At 44.5% G+C, this 18,060-nt stretch overlaps 2 protein-coding genes across 2 annotated transcripts in view; one reads left to right on the top strand and one right to left on the bottom strand.

The window, feature by feature from the left end:
• LOC126383971 (collagen alpha-1(XIV) chain-like) overlaps positions 1 to 18,060 on the top strand; it is an 849,933-nt gene that overhangs the window by 551,287 nt on the left and 280,586 nt on the right. The gene's annotated exons all lie outside the window — the stretch shown is intronic.
• LOC126383946 (venom phosphodiesterase 1) overlaps positions 15,464 to 18,060 on the bottom strand; it is an 81,642-nt gene continuing 79,045 nt past the window's right edge. The window contains exon 25 of the mRNA XM_050034712.1: positions 15,464 to 17,515. Coding sequence (XP_049890669.1) covers positions 17,342 to 17,515 — 174 coding nt within the window. The 3' untranslated portion in view covers positions 15,464 to 17,341. The remainder of the gene's footprint in view (positions 17,516 to 18,060) is intronic.

The raw sequence follows: 18,060 nt of genomic DNA, 5'->3' as shown, positions 1-18,060 counted from the left end.
AGAGATAGCACTGGCGATCTGAACCGGTCAGTGGCGAAAGAAAGCACTTTTATATGGGACGCATTTGCCCCCATTACCGTTTTGGCTCATTTCGCGGCTCAATACTGAACCAATTTTAGAACGAGTGGTACCCATGAATCATACGCACACATACACATGGGGAAATAGAGCCCAGGTTAAAAAATACCGAAGTTGTCCTTTAAGTAGCCTAACTCAGCCTGTATTAAAGTTACAGGCAATATTAAAATAATCCAGTTAGATGGTCTCATTTAGATTGAATAATGGCCGTTAGATGACATCTATAGATACAGACTTTTTTTTTTTTAAGTCTTCATTAATGTTAAGAGAATTTTCCATTTTGGGATTTTACAGTAAAAATTACATTTAGTCTGTAACAGATGTCCTTTGGCACATTTTTTATGGCGGCCTTTAATCTTGCATCAAATAGTGAATTGCATACTGTATGCAGACTGTTGCATGTACAACTCACTAGCAGTAAATATTGTACTGGTAGTATTGAACTACAAGAAGCAAGACAGTTGCAAGCCTTCAAAGTCAGAGTTATGTAAAGCTTTTAATGGGTCAGTTAGGTCCTAGAGATGTGGTGACAACAGCTGTGCAGGGGGGACAAACTCAAAATATAATGTCCTCATATGAGGATGCAGGGAGAAGGAGGGTAAAGTGGTGGAACAACCAGCTGAGACTGACATAGAGACACATGGCTTGTGTGGCAAAAAATAAACTGTTCAATTTTTGTCGTGAATTCTGCATTTAGAGTTAGAATCCTTTATTTCGTTAGAGCTATATATCTTTTTTCCATTGCCTTTTTTATGTGTGCACCTTTTTAAGTATAGCTCTGAAGTGATGTGTGCCATTTAAAAAAAAAAAAAAAATTTGGTTTTGAGTCATTATCACTGTAGATTATTGTAGCTGTACATATTTGTACTGAAAGGATCAGTAAAAGCAAATGTAAAGTCAAAGTGAACATCCTGGGAAACACCTGCTGTCCTCACTGAAAGGCTTGGTGTGCAATGGAAAAATTCAACAAGATATTTATAGTTGACACCAATTTACTTAAACTGTTGCTGACATCATCTCCAAATAAACGCCAGGCAAGTGGAGCCCTAAATGTTTCTGAATAAAATAGATTCTTACTCCGTGCAGGCAGTGCTCACATCAGATGTTTCCATCCCACTGTACGCCCCTACACTATGTAATCACTGATGGCGTGTGGTTGACATCACCATGAGCCTTTAATAGATGTTGTGTGACCTGCTTGGCCAGTCACAGTGCAATTAGTAAGCCTAAAATGTAGCTACCGACTCGAAGTAATGAAAGGTTTAATGTGGGGGAAAATGACTGTTCCCAGGCAAAAGATGGTGACTCAGTGAACAGATCAGTGAGTGCACGAGGAAGTCCTGAGAGGGTGATGCAGTCCACCTCAGATTCTAAACTTAAATGTCTGAGGTGATGCTGGACATCATATTAGGAGATACAGTGGTAAACATGGAGACAAAAAGGGAAGTGAATAAATGTACTTGTATCCAAGCAAGGATCAATAAAAAAAAACTATAATAAAAGTAATAAATGAGTAACATGATTTTTGTGTATTTTTTTCCTGAAGTTAAAAAAAAGAGACAAAAGAATAATACATTAATAGGGCTGTCAGATTATTATTTTTTGAATTGTGATTAATGACTGAATTTCGATAGTTAATTGTGATGAATCACATTTTTAATTGCATGTTTGTAATTCCATTATTTTGCATTTCAAAATATTTTTGAAGTCCATATCAACAACGTGATGTAATTTTTACCAGATTTTCTTGATTGGGAATCAAATGAATGCAAAGAAATTTCATTTATAATCTTAACTTTTAGATTTTTTTCTTAGACTTCGTGCTCATTCAGTGAAATAAGGGTTACACTGTTCCACATTGAGAAAGCGTTAATGCGATAGCTAAGTCCCAGAATGTTTGAGAATGCTTCAAATTACAGTAACATCCTCTGAGATATGTGTGCCCAGGAACTTGAAGGTTGACACCCTCTCCACATCTCCACATATCTCCTGAAGTCGGTGATCATCTTTTTGTTTTTTCTTGGTGTTCAAGGTCAGGTTGTTAACTGCGCACCATCCTGTCAGCCTCTGAACCTCCTCCCTAAGCTGTCTCATCTTCACTGAAGATCAGGCCCACCACTGTTGTGTCATCTGCAAATGTAACAATGATATTGGTGTTGTGGTTAGACAACTGTTAGTGAAAAATAGATTTAAGTTGTAGGGTGGTTGGAGAGCACGAATCACTGCGGAGAGTCCGATCAGGGCTCTGGTGGGTCTCAATAACCAAGCCGTGGGTTGCAGAGAGAGTTCTTTATTTTCTACTTGGTTGGTTCTTCCAGGGCTTCTAGTTGTGGTTGTGTGTGTGGTTTCTAGAATGTACACAGAACAAACAGAGTGAAAACCCACACTACTGTAACCTTCATACAACAAAATGGTAGGCTAATGACCGCTAGCAACTGACCAGCGTCCTACATTAACACACTGCTTATTACTTAGCTCAAAGTAACTGCAATTCACAAATAATCATATTAATATCAAACTGAAGTCTACTTACAGGACATATGGATGCACACATCCCTCTTAAACTGAAAAACTAGAACCTGGAACACCAAAAAACCAACTGAAAACTCTCAAAAACACCTGTAGTCTTCTCTCCCGTCCTGCACTGGCAAACTGGCTTGAACTGGCTCCTGTAGCCAGTCAGAACAATGCCAGTGCACCACCTAGTGGCCAAGATGAGTATCTCCCTTCTCAGCTACCAGGCAAAAGGCAGCCTTTTCAACAGCCGCCCCCGAATTCAAGGAGTGAATTCGAACCTCTGGAAAGGCCACTATTCCTCTTTAGGAAGAGCAGGGAGACTTATAAGCCTCGCCACAGGCCGGGTGTACGTTCTGTCCTTCACCATCACCTCGGCAGACCGGACACGGTTGTCAGCTCCAGGGAAGACTTGAGTGACCTTTCCCACAGGCCAGAGGGCCCGGGGCAACTGGTTGTCAACAATCATGACAATATCCCCCACTTGCAAGTCCACGGCTTCTGTCTGCCATTTTTGATGGGCCTGGAGTCCAGGAAGGTAGTGTTTGAGGAAATGTTTCCAGAATTGGTCAACCAGTATCTGGCTATGTCGCCATCTCCGTCGTCCTAAAATCTCTGGACCCTCATAGACAACCTGGGGCAGGGAAGCATCATGCCGCCCCATGAGGAGACAGTTAGGAGTGATGGGATCAGGGTCCGCAATGTCCGATGAGACATAACCAAGAGGTTTGGAATTTATGATTCCTTCGATCTCAATAAGAACGGTGCGCAACACCTCCTCTGTGACTGTCTGGGCCCCAATGGTGACTTGAAGGGCAGCTTTTAGAGAACGAATCTCCCTCTCCCAGCATCCTCCGAAGTGCGGTGATCCTGGAGGGTTGAAAGCAAATCTGATTTGCTGGCTGGCGAGTTGTACTTGGAGCTCGGGTTGGAGGGCTTTGAATGACTGCCACAGCTCTCTTTCTCCTCCCCTAAAATTTGTGCCTTGGTCACACAGGAGCTCATGGGGCTTTCCACGTCGGGCGATGAAGCGTCTCAGAGCCATCAGAAACACGTCGGTGTCCATACTGCTGAGAAGATCCACATGGACTGCTCGTGTCGTCATACATTTGAACAGTATCACCCACCTCTTTTCATTTCTGCGACCAATCTTGATGAGGTATGGCCCAAAGCAGTCGATGCCGGTGGAGTAGAAGGCAGGCTCAAAGATGCGTTGTCTAGCTGGGGGGAGGTCAGCCATCTTAGGCGGGTCTGGTCTCCCTCTCCACTTCCTACAATCCGTGCATTTCCTTTGGTGTCGACGCACTGCTTCACGCCCCCGCAGTATCCAATACTTCCTCCTGAATTCTGCAAACACTCTCTCCGGCCCTGGATGATGCAGCTTGACGTCATAGTCCTGTATGATCAGCCTGGTCAGAGGGTGCTGGGGGTCGAGGACGATGGGATGAATCATGTCTGATGCGAGGGCACTGCAGCGACGGAGACGGCCTCCCACTCTAATGAGCCCTGTTGCCTCGTCGAGCTCTGGAGCCAGTGACATGAGGCGGCTGGATTTTGCCACTGCTTTGCTTGCAGTTAGCATAGCAGACTCCTCTGGGAACAAGTCTCTCTGTGCCTGTTTCAAGACTTCCAGTTCAGCTGCAGCATAGTCGTCGGCGGTCACAGGGGTCAAAGGGTCAGCCTGTGCTGTGACCTCCAGATAGTCACTCAGGGTTTGCTGCTGTTGTGGATCTGGCACAGTTGAAACTGTAGTCACCAGCACAGCCAGTGCCGGTTTCCTCATCTCACTCTCTGGCTCATCATGGGGTGAACCTGGGGGCTTTGGCCACTCCTCTGGCCGCTGCTTCAGGAATGTTGGGCCGTGGGTCCACCTGCCACCATCAGCTAGATCCAGGAGAGTGAGACCTCGAGTGATGTCATCTGCTGGGTTTTCTCCTGATGGCACGTATCGCCATGTAGCAGAATCCGTCAGCTCTTGGATTTCCGCCACGCGTGTACCTACAAAAACCTTGTAGCGACATGAATCTGATGATAACCAGGTAAGAACAGTAGCTGAATCAGACCATAGGGTGAGACTGTGGATGGGGAGGGTCAGCTCTGTGGTAATGACCTTGGACAGCTGTGCGCCAGTGAGGGCCGCACACAATTCCAGATGAGGGACGGACTGCTGTTTCTTGGGGGCTACACGGGACCGTGCTGCGAGGAAAGAAACCTCAACCTTGCCTTGCGGGCTCTCAGTCCTGAGATAGGCCACGGCTCCATACGCCTTCTCTGATGCATCGCTGAACACATGGATAGCTCTGACACTGCAGGGGTGGTCCATATCAGCACTGGAGTAGCACCTGGGCAGGGTTACCTTTGACAGATGTTCAAGCTCCGCCTCCCATGAACGCCAGGAATGCATCAGGTCATCTGGGAGCTGCGGGTCATCCCATCCTCTCTTCTTGTTCCACAAGCACTGAACGAGGACTTTTGCTCTGGTGGTGTAGGGTATTATATAGCCGAGAGGATCATATTGGCTGGCAAGAGCTTTATATATGTTTCTCATCGTGGCTACTGAGCAATCCACCGTGCGATGCTTGTAGGACAGGGTGTCTGACGAGCAGTGCCAGTGTAGTCCGAGGGCTGACTCCTGGACATCTGGCTGACCATAGCTGAGCCACAGTTCACAGGTGTCTGACCTGGCTTCAGAGGGGAGGTGGGTGATGATGGAGGGGTCGTTGCTGGCCCACTGCCTCAGCTCAAATCCTCCTTCGGCCAGAAGATGGCGCAGTTTGTCCACCAGAGCTTTAGCAGCTTCTCTTGAGGTTAAGCTGTGCAGACAGTTGTCCACGTAGAAGGACTTCTCTATGATGACTCGCACGTCCTCTCCTGGCTGGCTGTGGTCCAGCACATGTTTCTGCAATGCAAATGTTGCACAGCAGGGACTGCAGGTGGTTCCGAAGGGGAGGACTTGCCACTCATACACGCTCGGTGGGCTGTCTGGCTTCAGGTCTCTCCACAGGAACCGCAGCAGTGGTCTGTCTTTCTGGAGCAGCCGTACTTGGTGGAACATCCCTCGGATGTCGCTGCTGAAGGCGAGGGCATGCTCTCGGAAGCGGAGAAGCACAGCAAGCAATGAGGGGCCTAAGGGAGGGCCTGGCAGCAGGAGCTCATTCAGATTGTGGCCTTGATACTGGAAGGAGCAGTTATACACCACCCGGTTCTTTCCATTATGTTGGACTATATGGTGTGGTACATAACAGGACTCTTCTGTGGTTTCCACCTGATCTGGCTCCAGCTTCACCACATAGCCTGCATCTACCAGTTTATGGATCTCTGCCTGATATGCAGTGGCTTTCTCCGGGTCTTTCACTAACCTCCTCTCAATGCTTCTGAGCTGTGGCAAAACAGCTTCTGGTGGAGCGTGTAACTGAGGCATGTTCTTAACTCTCAGGAGGGGTGTGGCGTGGTGCTCGATGCCATCGACATTCACTCTGATGGTCTGCTCCTGAAGGAGGTGAATGGCTTCCTGGTCTTGGCGGGATCTTGTGGCCAGCTTCTCACTGCGATAAGGAAGGACATCCATCTGCCATAGTTTCTCCACATGAGAGAAGAGGTCAAGTGGGGATAATGTGGAAGTGAAGAGACATTGTGGTGCATTAAGGCTGAGCTTCATGTCTTGTGCTGGGCCTTGTAGAGTCCATCCCAGGAGCGTCCTCACAGCCGCCGGTCCACCAGGAGGGCCCAGCCGCACGGGCTCTATTGGTGTGATGAGGTGGGTGCAGTCAGAGCCAATCAGTAACACTGGACGAACTCTATCCAGGGTCAGTAGAGGCAACCCAACTAAGTGTCTATACTTCTTCTGCAGGGTACTGGTGGGATGGGTGTGCTCTGCCAGTCCCAGCTGCTTGGCGGTGAATGCACTCTGGATTTTAAATTGCTTCTTGGGATCATCGGCTGGAGATATGGTGAAGGAAACAGCCGCCCCATGAAGCACCTGCAGCTCCTGTCTGACTGTGCGCAGGGCTAGTTCTTCTGGCTTTCCTTTCAGACCTAACTTCTTGGCTGCAGCATGTAGAAGGATGGTTCGCTCTGATCCATCGTCAAGAACAGCATACGTCTCCAGTGACCAATTACCACTCCTTATGATAACCTTGCTGATCTTCAGAAACACCTTGCAGCTGTAGGTGGGGCGGTCAACATACAGGACTCTGCTGGCGGTGTTCACGAGACAGTTCTCTGCTGTGGCTGTCTCTGGCGCTTCAACCTCTGCTCTCTCATTCACTTTGTATAGCACAGGCAGGTGTCTCCTATTGCATGTCCTGCAGGGGGCTTTCAGGGTGCACTTGGCTGCCTGGTGGCCACGCCCACAACGCCAGCACTTGTTGTTGCTTCTGATCCACACCTCCTTCTGCTCTCTGGTCAGCTGTTTGAAGTTGGCGCAGTTATTCAGGAAGTGGTTGTTATTATCACAGTATGGACAGTAAGCTGTCCCCTTCTCCTTCTTGCTGAGGCTGTGGACTGGAGGGGCTGATGCTGATGGAGGTGCGGGAGTGCTTGGCTCTGCTGCTTTACCCGTGCCTAGGAGGATGGTGGTGGGTTTGCTGGCGGTCTTTGAGTCTCTCCGGTTCTCTGTCTTTCTGGTGGGGGACTCCTCTCTTCTATAGCTGGCACCCTTCACGCTGTCCTCTTGCACCTCAAGCTCATATTCCAGCCAGTCAGCTAAATCCATGAGTGTGGGAATTGCTACTCTCATGGGGTGGATGAATCTCTTGAAGCTGGCTGTGAGGTCATGGGGTAGCTTACCAAGTAGCCTGGATACATGGGATCCACACTGCAGCTCCATGTGGCCTCTTGACCCCAGCTGCTCCAGCATGCCCACCAGAGAGCGTACACGCAGGGCAAACAGACGAAAGGCTTTCACATCACCGCTACGGACGTCTGGACCATCCATCAACTCTGTGATGCGTTGCACAGCCAACTTGTGTGGCTGCCCGTACATCTTGGTGAGGGCCGTCATCGTGTCTGTGTAGGGCTGCCTGGAGTTGCTGTATGAGTCTGCCACAAGCGAGGCCTCTTCACACCTGAGGTGATCTGTGAGGATTTGGAACTTGAATCGCTCGGTGGCGTCACCCGGGAGGATATTCTCCAGTGCAATCTTCATCCTTGAAAACTCCCTGGGGTCTGGTGACCTCAGAGGGGGGATAGATGGCTTGGGCCCTCGGTAAGTATGCTCTTGAGTGAATGACAGATCTGCGTAGGGAGGACGATACAAGGAGTAGCCGTCATCTACTCTGTCTGCATAACCATATCGTGGATCATAGAGGTTATAGGCTGACTGCGATGGGGTTCTCTGGCCGTACTGATCTGCCCTGGGGTAGCTTGCTGGGGGAGGGGCAGAAGAGTATGGCGGGTAGGGGGGGTCCACTGGTACCCGGTGTGAAACTCTGAGGTGAGAGAGACTATCTGCTAACATGTCACTAGGCCTGGGAGGGGGGTATGCCTCTCTGAGGTCAGCATGATGTCCTCTATATGGTGTTGGGTGATAACTCTCCCGCCCACGGGTGTCTGAGCTTGATGTTAGCCGTGGGTGCAAAGGTGCCTGTGGTGTAGCTGGCCTGGGTGTGTTCCTGATCTCACTCACCAGATTATCCACCTGTTGGCGAAGGTTGGTATTGGCTTGCTTCATTTCCTTTAATGCTGCAATGAGCTCAGGTACCTGGCTTGCCTGGTGTCTCAGAGCTGCATTCTCTTGGCTGAGCTGCTGCCACCTGGTGGATGAATCTGGGGCTTGGTTGGGTGGGTGATGCTGATCATCCTGCATCTCCTTCAACATCTGTTCCCACTCCTCATCCACCACGTTCGGGTCTGGGGTGGGGCTTTGGCTGAGAGGCGATGTGGCACCAGAGCGCGCCTCTGCTCCCATCTGCTCGCGCTCATCTTCTCTTGGCTCTTGGGGTACTCGGTTCTGGACCCGTTGTTGGGATCCTGGTCCAGTTAAATCATAATCCAACAGGTAAGAGGGAACTGCTCTCTGCCTTGGTGGTCGGGGAACCACATCATCTGGCTTAGGGTTAGGCATGTTCCCACAGTAATCCGTCAATCCGGCTCAAAGGACCAGTGAAAAATAGATTTAAGTTGTAGGGTGGTTGGAGAGCACGAATCACTGTGGAGAGTCCGATCAGGGCTCTGGTGGGTCTCAATAACCAAGCCGTGGGTTGCAGAGAGAGTTCTTTATTTTCTACTTGGTTGGTTCTTACACGGCTTCTACTTGTGGTTGTGTGTGTGGTTTCTAGGATGTACACAGAACAAACAGAGTGAAAACCCACACTACTGTAATCTTCATACAACAAAATGGTGGGCTAGTGACCGATAGCAACTTAACAGCGTCCTACATTAACACACTGCTTATTACTTAGCTCAAAGTAACTGCAATTCACAAATAATCATATTAATATCAAACTGAAGTCTACTTACAGGACATATGGACGCGCACATCCCTCTTAAACTGAAAAACTAGAACCTGGAACACCAAAAAACCAACTGAAAACTCTCAAAGACACCTGTAGTCTTCTCTCCCGTTCTGCTGCTGGCAAACTGGCTTGAACTGGCTCCTGTAGCCAGTCAGAACAACGCCAGTGCACCACCTAGTGGCCAAGATGAGTATCTCCCTTCTCAGCTACCAGGCAAAAGGCAGCCTTTTCAACAGTTAGCTCCAAAACAAAAACGTTTTAATTGTTTCTGATTTTCCAGAGAAAATAAAAAAACAGGTGTGCACAGACTCTTTTTCATACTGACAGGGTGTTGTGTTAGAGAAAGGTTTGGGGTGCACATTTCAGGCAGTAAACATTATGAGTTTGTGTGAGGCATCTGGCTTGAGTCGAACATCCAGTAAAACTTTGATATCAGGTTCCTATCGTGCATGCTTGCTCTCTGTCTCTTAGTGTTGTTAGTAACACATGTGCTTACAAGTCAAAATGCCTGCTGTGAAAAAGGCTAATGGTCTCCTGAGAGCTCTGGGTGTTTCCCATTTGGCTCACTTTGCTTCCTCCTGTCCACTGTCTCATGTTTGTCTTTGAGAAAACACTGATGTATCCTGTCTCTTCTATTGAATAGCACACAGCCCCTCACTGGAAACCTGTTCACTAAATGTTTACTGCAGCTTATCTGATGGGCCTGTAAAAGCAGACGGTTGCTGTGGAAATCCCTTTACTGCACTATATTTATATCACCTGCAGCCTTTCAGCTTTTACAACTCGTTTTATTGCTGTGTTCTATTTCTCTCCGTCCATCATCCAAAAGATATCCATTATACAAATGCTAATACAAACAAACAGAACTAATTTATGTAGGTTTCATGGTTTCTGTCATTTTAGGTAGGCTAGCTCTTATCAGGCCAATGGTTGTTCAAGTGGTTGTTTTTCTGCTAAGTTTGGTTTTAATTGGTTATTTGATGCTACAAAAAGGGGTTGTGATGTCATGATTGACACCTCTGTGTGCCAATCAGTGTGCTTGTGGACAGTGGCGCCGCTTGTGATCGGGTGGGGCTGTGGGAACTTGATATTGTGGCTCCACCTGATCGCTACTGCACAGATTCTAGAGATGTTTCTCAAAGTCAAGGAAGGATCCTTAAATGGCTGAATTTCAAGGAGGCTATCATCAAATCTCACCTCAGGACTGTTCCAATGTCAAGGATCCTTCAAATTCTACTGAGGACTGAAGGCCAAAACACACCGGCGCCGTACGACGCGCGTCAAAACAGCCGCCCCCATTATTTTCTATTTACAAACCCACACCGGCGGCAGCTCGACGTGCGTCGCTATTGTCCTATTTTTCCAGCATCGCCGCCCTTGAAAAAGCGCTATTTTGTACTTCCCAGCCTAGCGGACTGGAGTGTGCAGTAGAAATCCGGTTGACACCCCGCAGCGCGACGCTTTTGTGTGTGTCGGCGGCACTTGACTCGTGTCAATGACGCCGGTGTGTTTTGGCCTTAAGTCCTCCTTTCAAATAATTTTCAAGGATGCATGTGTGTATCCTCAGCGGGTATAAAGTACCCACAATTCTTTGCACATGATTTAGTAGAATTGAAGGCGGGGCCCCCTCAATGAGATCTGCCCAGCAGAGCTCGGCAGGATTTAGATATTTAGATATCCATTTATTTGGATTAATATCTCCAGGGGTTTTTACCATAGAAGCATGAAAAAATACTGACAGAAACCTATAATAATAATAATAATTTACACTTTCCAATGTGTCCACTGCCATATAATAATGAGATTTTTAAAATAACAAGATTTAGATAAAACATAAAAGTTTTTAAATGAATCATTTACAGCAGTGATGGAGTGCTAAATGGATAAGAAAGGATTTAAAAAATCAATTAGAAATAAGATAAAAAAAACTCAAAAGGACATAAATTCACCATAAACAAACGAAGAACAAACAGGTTTAATGTACACCATCCAATTTTCCCATCTTTTAAAAATCTTGCCCTGTTGCAGTCTAATAGAAAAAGTAATCATTTCCATCCTGAAGATGTAATGCATAATGTCAATTCAGTCATCAACTGTTGGTATTACTGGCTTTTGCCACTGTCTGGTAATGGCTTTCCTGCTAGCAGCACTTAGGATCCAAAATAGATATCTCTCATGAGAGGAAACATTGTCCAATGGCAAGGTGCCCAAATATAAGGTCTCTGGTTTAAATGAAATGTCCACCTGGAAAACATTTTGCAAAACCGTTTGAACTCCTGCCAGAAAGGAATTAATGATGGACATGACCAGAATATGTGGTAATGGTTGGCATTGGAGCACCCACACTGTCTCCATGCTATTCATATTATTGTAGCTGAGTGTGTGATGAGACAAATAATTTGAAATTACAGTGTGATTATGTGTGTGAGTCTGTGTATATACTGTAAATGGTGTGGTCAGTTAAATCAATGCCACAAAAGGACTTTTCAGCTGTTGTCTTCACTCCACTCTGAAAAAGGGTTAGGGTGTGAATATATGGGTTAATGCTTTATACATTAGTAAGACCAACAGAATCACCTTATGTGACCAAGTACAATCCAGAAATAGACTCTCCCTAAAAGTCATGTGCCTTTGAAAATAATGCTTACATTTATTCAAATTGTACAATATTAGAGTATGCCAAAATTATCACAGTACCCTAAAACCTCAGTCCCCAGAGGGTTAATGATGTACACCTGAAGGCACTCGCCAGCCTGTTCAAATGCGTGTTCACCGACTGCTAGGAAGAACTGTTGCCTTGCCTCTGTCGGACCCAACTTGGAAGGATCCTTTACCAAGAAAGGATCATTGAGTTTGAGAAGTTCCATCTGTCTCCAAATTACATCACCAGAAAAGATGGCAGCGGCTGTGTCAGAGATACTTTGGCTTCATTTTTGTACAGTGGGAGCAAGTGGACATGTGTTATCCATCTTAAAATACAGTGACTGGTTAGAGCATACATCACAATTTGACACAGCGTCACCTTAATCTATGGTAAGCTCCACAATAAAATCTTGAAAATAGATGACAAGAATTGAACTTCTTGAGGTTAAATGAGGTGGATCGTCCAAACATTTGAGACTGAGTGAACTGATTATTAAGAGTTAATATTAACAGTGTCTCCTGTCTGTTTAACAGAATATCCCCATTATCCCCTGAATGCCTCATCTTGGCTCCTTTCCCATAGAAGTTTTTATCTTCCACAGACTTACACTGTTTAAAATTAGCACCATGACCATAGTGTCTCTTTGGTACCAGCAGACCACCTACTTTGTTGTGTTTACATATATACATAGGGAAGTGAATCAGCCAGTGACAAGATATTGACGCAAACCTGTATGGAGAAGTAAATGCAGAGGCCTCTGTATTGTTATTTCCAGCCCAGTCACCAGAGGAAAATGTTAAGTAGCAAACCATGACTACATTTGTATGTTTCATACGTCACAGATGTTTATTAGGTGACATAGTATATGAGTTGATTTTGTCAACAGGAGATGGAGGGAATAGTGGATGGTGTGACACCTAAGAGAGATGCCGGTCAAGCTGCAGACCACTGTTCAAGACCAACAAACAACAAAAGCTGTTGTGTTATAGTGAGTCATCGTTGCTGTTTTTTTAACCCCTGAAAGTGCCATTAGAAGTGTTTGTTTTTTACTAGACGTTGCTGCATTTCCTGCTGGGATAGTGCCACGAATAGCAGGTAATTTAAGACAAAACATGATCGTTTCCTAACCCATTACCAAGTAGATTTTGTGCCTAAACCTAACCACACGTCAAAGACAGTGTTGTTGAAATGTCAAATGTCAAAATATCAGTGAATGAACAATAGACTGTATAAAATAATGGACAGAGCCACCATGACGTCACCCATTGGTTTGTAGACTCCCATTTTGAAGCCTTGAGTTCAGCACTTCTGTCGTGGTCATCTTGTTTTTTTTTTGCAGCATGGAGTGACCATATTTGGACGAGAGGGTGGAGCTGTGGAGGAGCGAGGGGCGGATCTGACTTATAAGCCCCTCTCTCGCTGCACAAAAAATTTGCTTGCTAACATCTGTTTTTTTTTTATTTACTGGGAAAGGTTGCAATCAGCATTCACTCCTGGGTCAATTGACTCCACAGTAGTCATGGGTCCGATTGGCTTCAACTGGCAGCGATGGAATTACAACATCCGGATGGACGTGCTAATTTTAGCCCCAAGATGGAATGACGGTTTGCCATCAAACACTGTCAGTCTCTGTCCAAGCAGCACAGATATATGCAGGCCTGGAATTTCATCGTTTAAGGGGCAAGGCCACTTGGCCTTTCGTGTTGTCAATTTTTTGAGGGCACAAAGGCCAAAAGCCAGGGCAGCAAGGCCATAAAATAAAACAATGATTTTAAGTCCACGTCCATAATGAATTTAATTTAAGGACTAAGGATGTATAACTATCTGTGAAATAAATAAATAAAACAAGCTCAAGAAATAATAATGAGTATAATAAACCCAATGTGTTTTAAATATAGAACAACCAGGTTTATGTATTTATAAGCAAACAATCTTAAATATTAGGCCTAAATATTTTTGAATGTACATGATAAACTGATTCACTGAACAAGACTGGCTTACAATTATTTTGATGTGTTGTTAGATAGGTAACTAACAAACAAACAACCAATTACTATTTCAACTGGGCCGCATTTCAAAACCAGATAATGTCGATGGGCCACATTTCTAGTGTGATATTGCTTTTATACAACAGTTCAACAACAGCTTAAACAGCAGTGCTGAGTAAGGAAATGTTAACAAAAGGTGATGAAATAAATTATTTAAGTATGTTATGTAGCTCCGCGGGAAAAAAACAGTTCCCCCAGTCTGTTGCCAGGCAACGCAGCACACACGCCAGGAACTCACAAGCTACTTTTTATTTACATTGATCTGCAGCTGTGTAACTTCGTCCAGTTTGGCTGATGAAACGTTGATTAATTCAAATGTAATTTTGGGGAAAATATCCATCTTCTTGGTGTATATAGTGTCAGTTTGCGTCAATGTAGCGAGTGTGACAGTTGGTTAATTAACGGTTGTATTTATGTTTATAACACCTGTGAGCGGAGTGATTTTACTGTTACACGTCCCAGTCGGACGATTGAGCTAAGCTAACTAACTAACGCTAACGTCAGCTGTCACTTGTTGCCACAGCAACGGTAAACATTACCATACGGGCTAAGTGCAAAATCAAGCTTCATTGTAAATATAGTTAAGATACATTATATTTAACACAGGGTGTGGGATTTTAGTAGTTAGTAAACTTTTAGAAAAAAGCTTAATTTGTAATAGGTCTACCATTTAATTTATTGTAATCTTTGGGTTCATATATAGGCTATTGTTATCTATAAAATATACTAGTCATAAGAATTGTAGATCAATGAATGAGTTTTAATACCTTTTGTGATTTTTATACAATACTGTGATTGTTACCCTATATTGTAGGCTACATTGTTCTAAGCCAGATGAGTTGGCAGTTACACCTAGAGTAAAGCTACTGAAGACCAGCAAAATCACTGTTTGTTTTCATTCATTCTTTCAGAATAAAACCATCTGTCTTTTTTTAAAAATAAAAATAATAATAAAAAGTTCATCCCGAGTCCAGTGTGATTCGTGGGTGCAACACCTGCACACAAAGTTTACCTGCCCTGGGCAAACATTTATGTTGAGCTCTAATTCCATGCTGTCTCTGTCTGCTGCCTGCTGAGCAGCGGCTCTCACTTGTTCTTCAGAGTCAGACCATTAAAAGAACACTTTACCTGCAAAATGACAATTTGTATATCAGGACTAATGTTGTGCTACGTTGAATCTGTGAAGATAACTTTGTTTTTTCACATCTCCCCGAAGAACAAAGAATCCAAAAAACAGTCTTCATGAATGAAAGTACAGGATGTGCATTTATCAACAGCAAAACTATATGAAAACATCTGTTTACAAACTCTCAAACAACTCGTGCAGTATAAGTCAAGTCTCATTTATCCAGTCGTATGCTCAGTACTCACCACACACATGCATCTTCACTCATGCCTCACTATTAAAACACTTCGACCAATATCATGATCACCTGTCAGTGTGGTGCAATATCATTTCCTCAGTCATGTGCAATACCACTTCTTGGTGTTATATCATATACAATATAACATTTATTATACAACAGTTAGTTCCGGCCCTGCAATCTGATTGGTCGAGAGACAGTAAAACCGTGACGATATTGGAGTACAACATCACGGTTATTTCACTGTGTATGTATCACTCCGCCTCACAGCTGATTGCAATCAACAATCAAATCAAAACTGACGGTTAGTGTCAGTTAGGTCAGCAGTTGCGTTGTAGGCTAATTAATTCATCCACTGTCAAACAGCCAAAAATATGGATTTATTTCCTAAAATAAGTTTTGAATTGAACTATGAATGGTCATCAGAGGAAGATGAGGGAGAGGAGAAGCTGAATCCATCTGAGCACACATCCAGGTTTGTCAGTGTTTCATCAGCGGAGCTCAATGACTTGGAGAAAAGCAACATACTGTCAGATCAGAAGGCAGAGTCGGCTGTGCCTGTGAAGCCACAGTCCACCATGCAGTCACCAGAGACTTATTTCACCGGCTGCACAATTAATGGAAACGTGCAGATAAATGTGTATAAAGAGTAAGTGCCTGGCGCACCATGTCTGCGTTACATAGCAACGGTGACAGCGGAGTCCTGAGGGAACTATTTTTGTTGGCGGAAGACAAATAAAATGCTTAAATTATCTATTTTGTCCTCATTTTTCAACATTTCTTAATCAGCCTTGCTTATTTAACTGTTAAATTGTTGTATAACAGAAATGACTGTTTTAAGTGTTACTGTAATTTGAAGCATTCTCTGGTACAAGCATTTCCTTTGGAATAAATTAATTGACTTCTACTGAATTGAAATTGACTGGAATTGAATTGAAATATGTCACAGGTTATTATAAAATTCTGTCAAAATTGGTCCAAAATCTGTGCTGACTGTTTTGAGTTTTTATCAACAGTGACTGGTACAACATGAGAAAAACCTTTAAACAGACACTCCAGACAAATGACAAACGCGCATAGTCTCATTTACTAGTACCTTGCCATTCAGACAGTTTGGGTTTCTGTTCTATTCATCTCTGAAACTTCTGCTAGAGGTGAATGGTATTTTACAACACATTCTCACTCTGACCTCATCACATACTGATGTTTGGTCATGGACTTTCCACGTCCAGATACAACATGCAACATGCATGGATGCTTTGGATGTTGAAGTTCTGGGAAGCCATATCACCTGCAGCCTGTTACATGGGGCGGCTGTGGCTCAGAGGTAGAGCAGAAGATCAACAGTTCGATCCCCGTCTCCTCCAGTCTGTATGAATGTGTGTGAATGGGTGAATGTGACTAAAAAGCGCTTTGAGTGGTCTGATGTCTAGAAAGGCGCTATACAAATGCAGGTCCATTTACCATTTACATGCATCATCTTCTTTCAAAATACACTTCTGTTTTCACAGGAAATGTACAGTTTACATACTGTACAGTCTCTTGTGTGGTTGGGTTTAGGCAACAAAAGCACAAAAAAGAACAGGGTTTGGCTTTATAATCTTATGGAACGCGAACACCGCTCTCCCTGGTGAAAGTCGTGCCGATGTTTAAGGACGGCTTTTTTCGTCTGTGTCTGATGCTGCAAGTCACTGCCCAAGCACTGGATTTCAACGACTTTGGAGTGAGACAGGGTTGTGTTTTACTTGTACTCACCAGGGCTATGAAAAATGTTTGACAATGTTCTAATTCCTTGTACAATAAACAGACAAATAGGCCTAAAATCCCAAATTTTACCAAACTAAAGCAACAACAAAAGAAACAAGTGTTTGATCACATTTACTGTAGAATGTTCTGTAGCATAATGGCTCTAAAAGACCACAAGGTCAACAAAGATTTGCTCAAGTTTTGCTCCTTAAATACCTGTGTTGGCTCATCTTATTTGGGCTTTGCATGAAACAACCTCTAAATATCTATTATAAGAAAATCAACAGGATAAAATCACCAGAATAGATTAAATAGTACACTTTTAAACTGAGAAGTAAATAAATAAACAATGTCACTGTTAGATAACAGGTACCTTTAGTCCAGTGTTGACAAAGTGATAACACAATTTAAGACTAAACACAGAATAGTACAATACTTTAATAGATACTGAATATTGATGTTGGTGATTTCTTCTTGTGGGGAAGAGTGATTTCACTGTTTTCTGTGAATGGCAGCTGTGGGGCGGGTCTTCATCCTCAACAGCTCTGGGACTGGTCGATTGCTGTCCTGGTAAAAGTCCAATCCTGTGATCCACTCAACATCTCTGACTCGTGACTGATGGAACCACATGAGATCTTCAACCCAGTGAGATTCAGGTTGTGTACTCTGTCAAAGTAAAAAAGAAAGTGACAAAACAAATTAATGCCACGGTTCTCACCTCCTGTCTAAGGCTGTAACTCAGTAACTGCTCGGGTCTTAAGCCCAGTTCAGGTCAAAGATTCATGACAGGACAAAACCATTGTAGACCGTTGCAGAGAAAAGTTGCAGCGGTGTGAACTGGCCGTCTGACTGTATGTTCACACTAAAAGCTGCCAGAGCTGCAAAGGCGACAGGTCTAATGAAAGTTGAAGACTCGTTAACTTTATGCAAATTAGGTAAGAGCTGTCAGCAGTGATGCAGGCGCTTAACCGGTCCGTTGTGGTGAAGAGGGAGCTTAGCCAGAAAGCCAAGCTCTCGATTTACCGGTCGATCTACGTTCCAACCCTCACCTATGGTCATGAACTCTGGGTAGTGACCGAAAGAATGAGATCGCGAGTACAAGCGGCCGAAATGAGTTTCCTCCGCAGGGTGGCTGGGCTCAGCCTTAGGGATAGGGTGAGGAGCTCAGACATCCGGGAGGGACTCGGAGTAAAGCCGCTGCTCCTCCACAT

Source organism: Epinephelus moara, chromosome 22 (genome assembly GCF_006386435.1).
Source record: "Epinephelus moara isolate mb chromosome 22, YSFRI_EMoa_1.0, whole genome shotgun sequence".
Lineage (NCBI taxonomy): Eukaryota > Metazoa > Chordata > Actinopteri > Perciformes > Serranidae > Epinephelus > Epinephelus moara.
The sequence above is the reverse complement of the archived record's forward strand: the minus strand, read 5'-3'. Positions and strand labels throughout refer to the sequence as shown.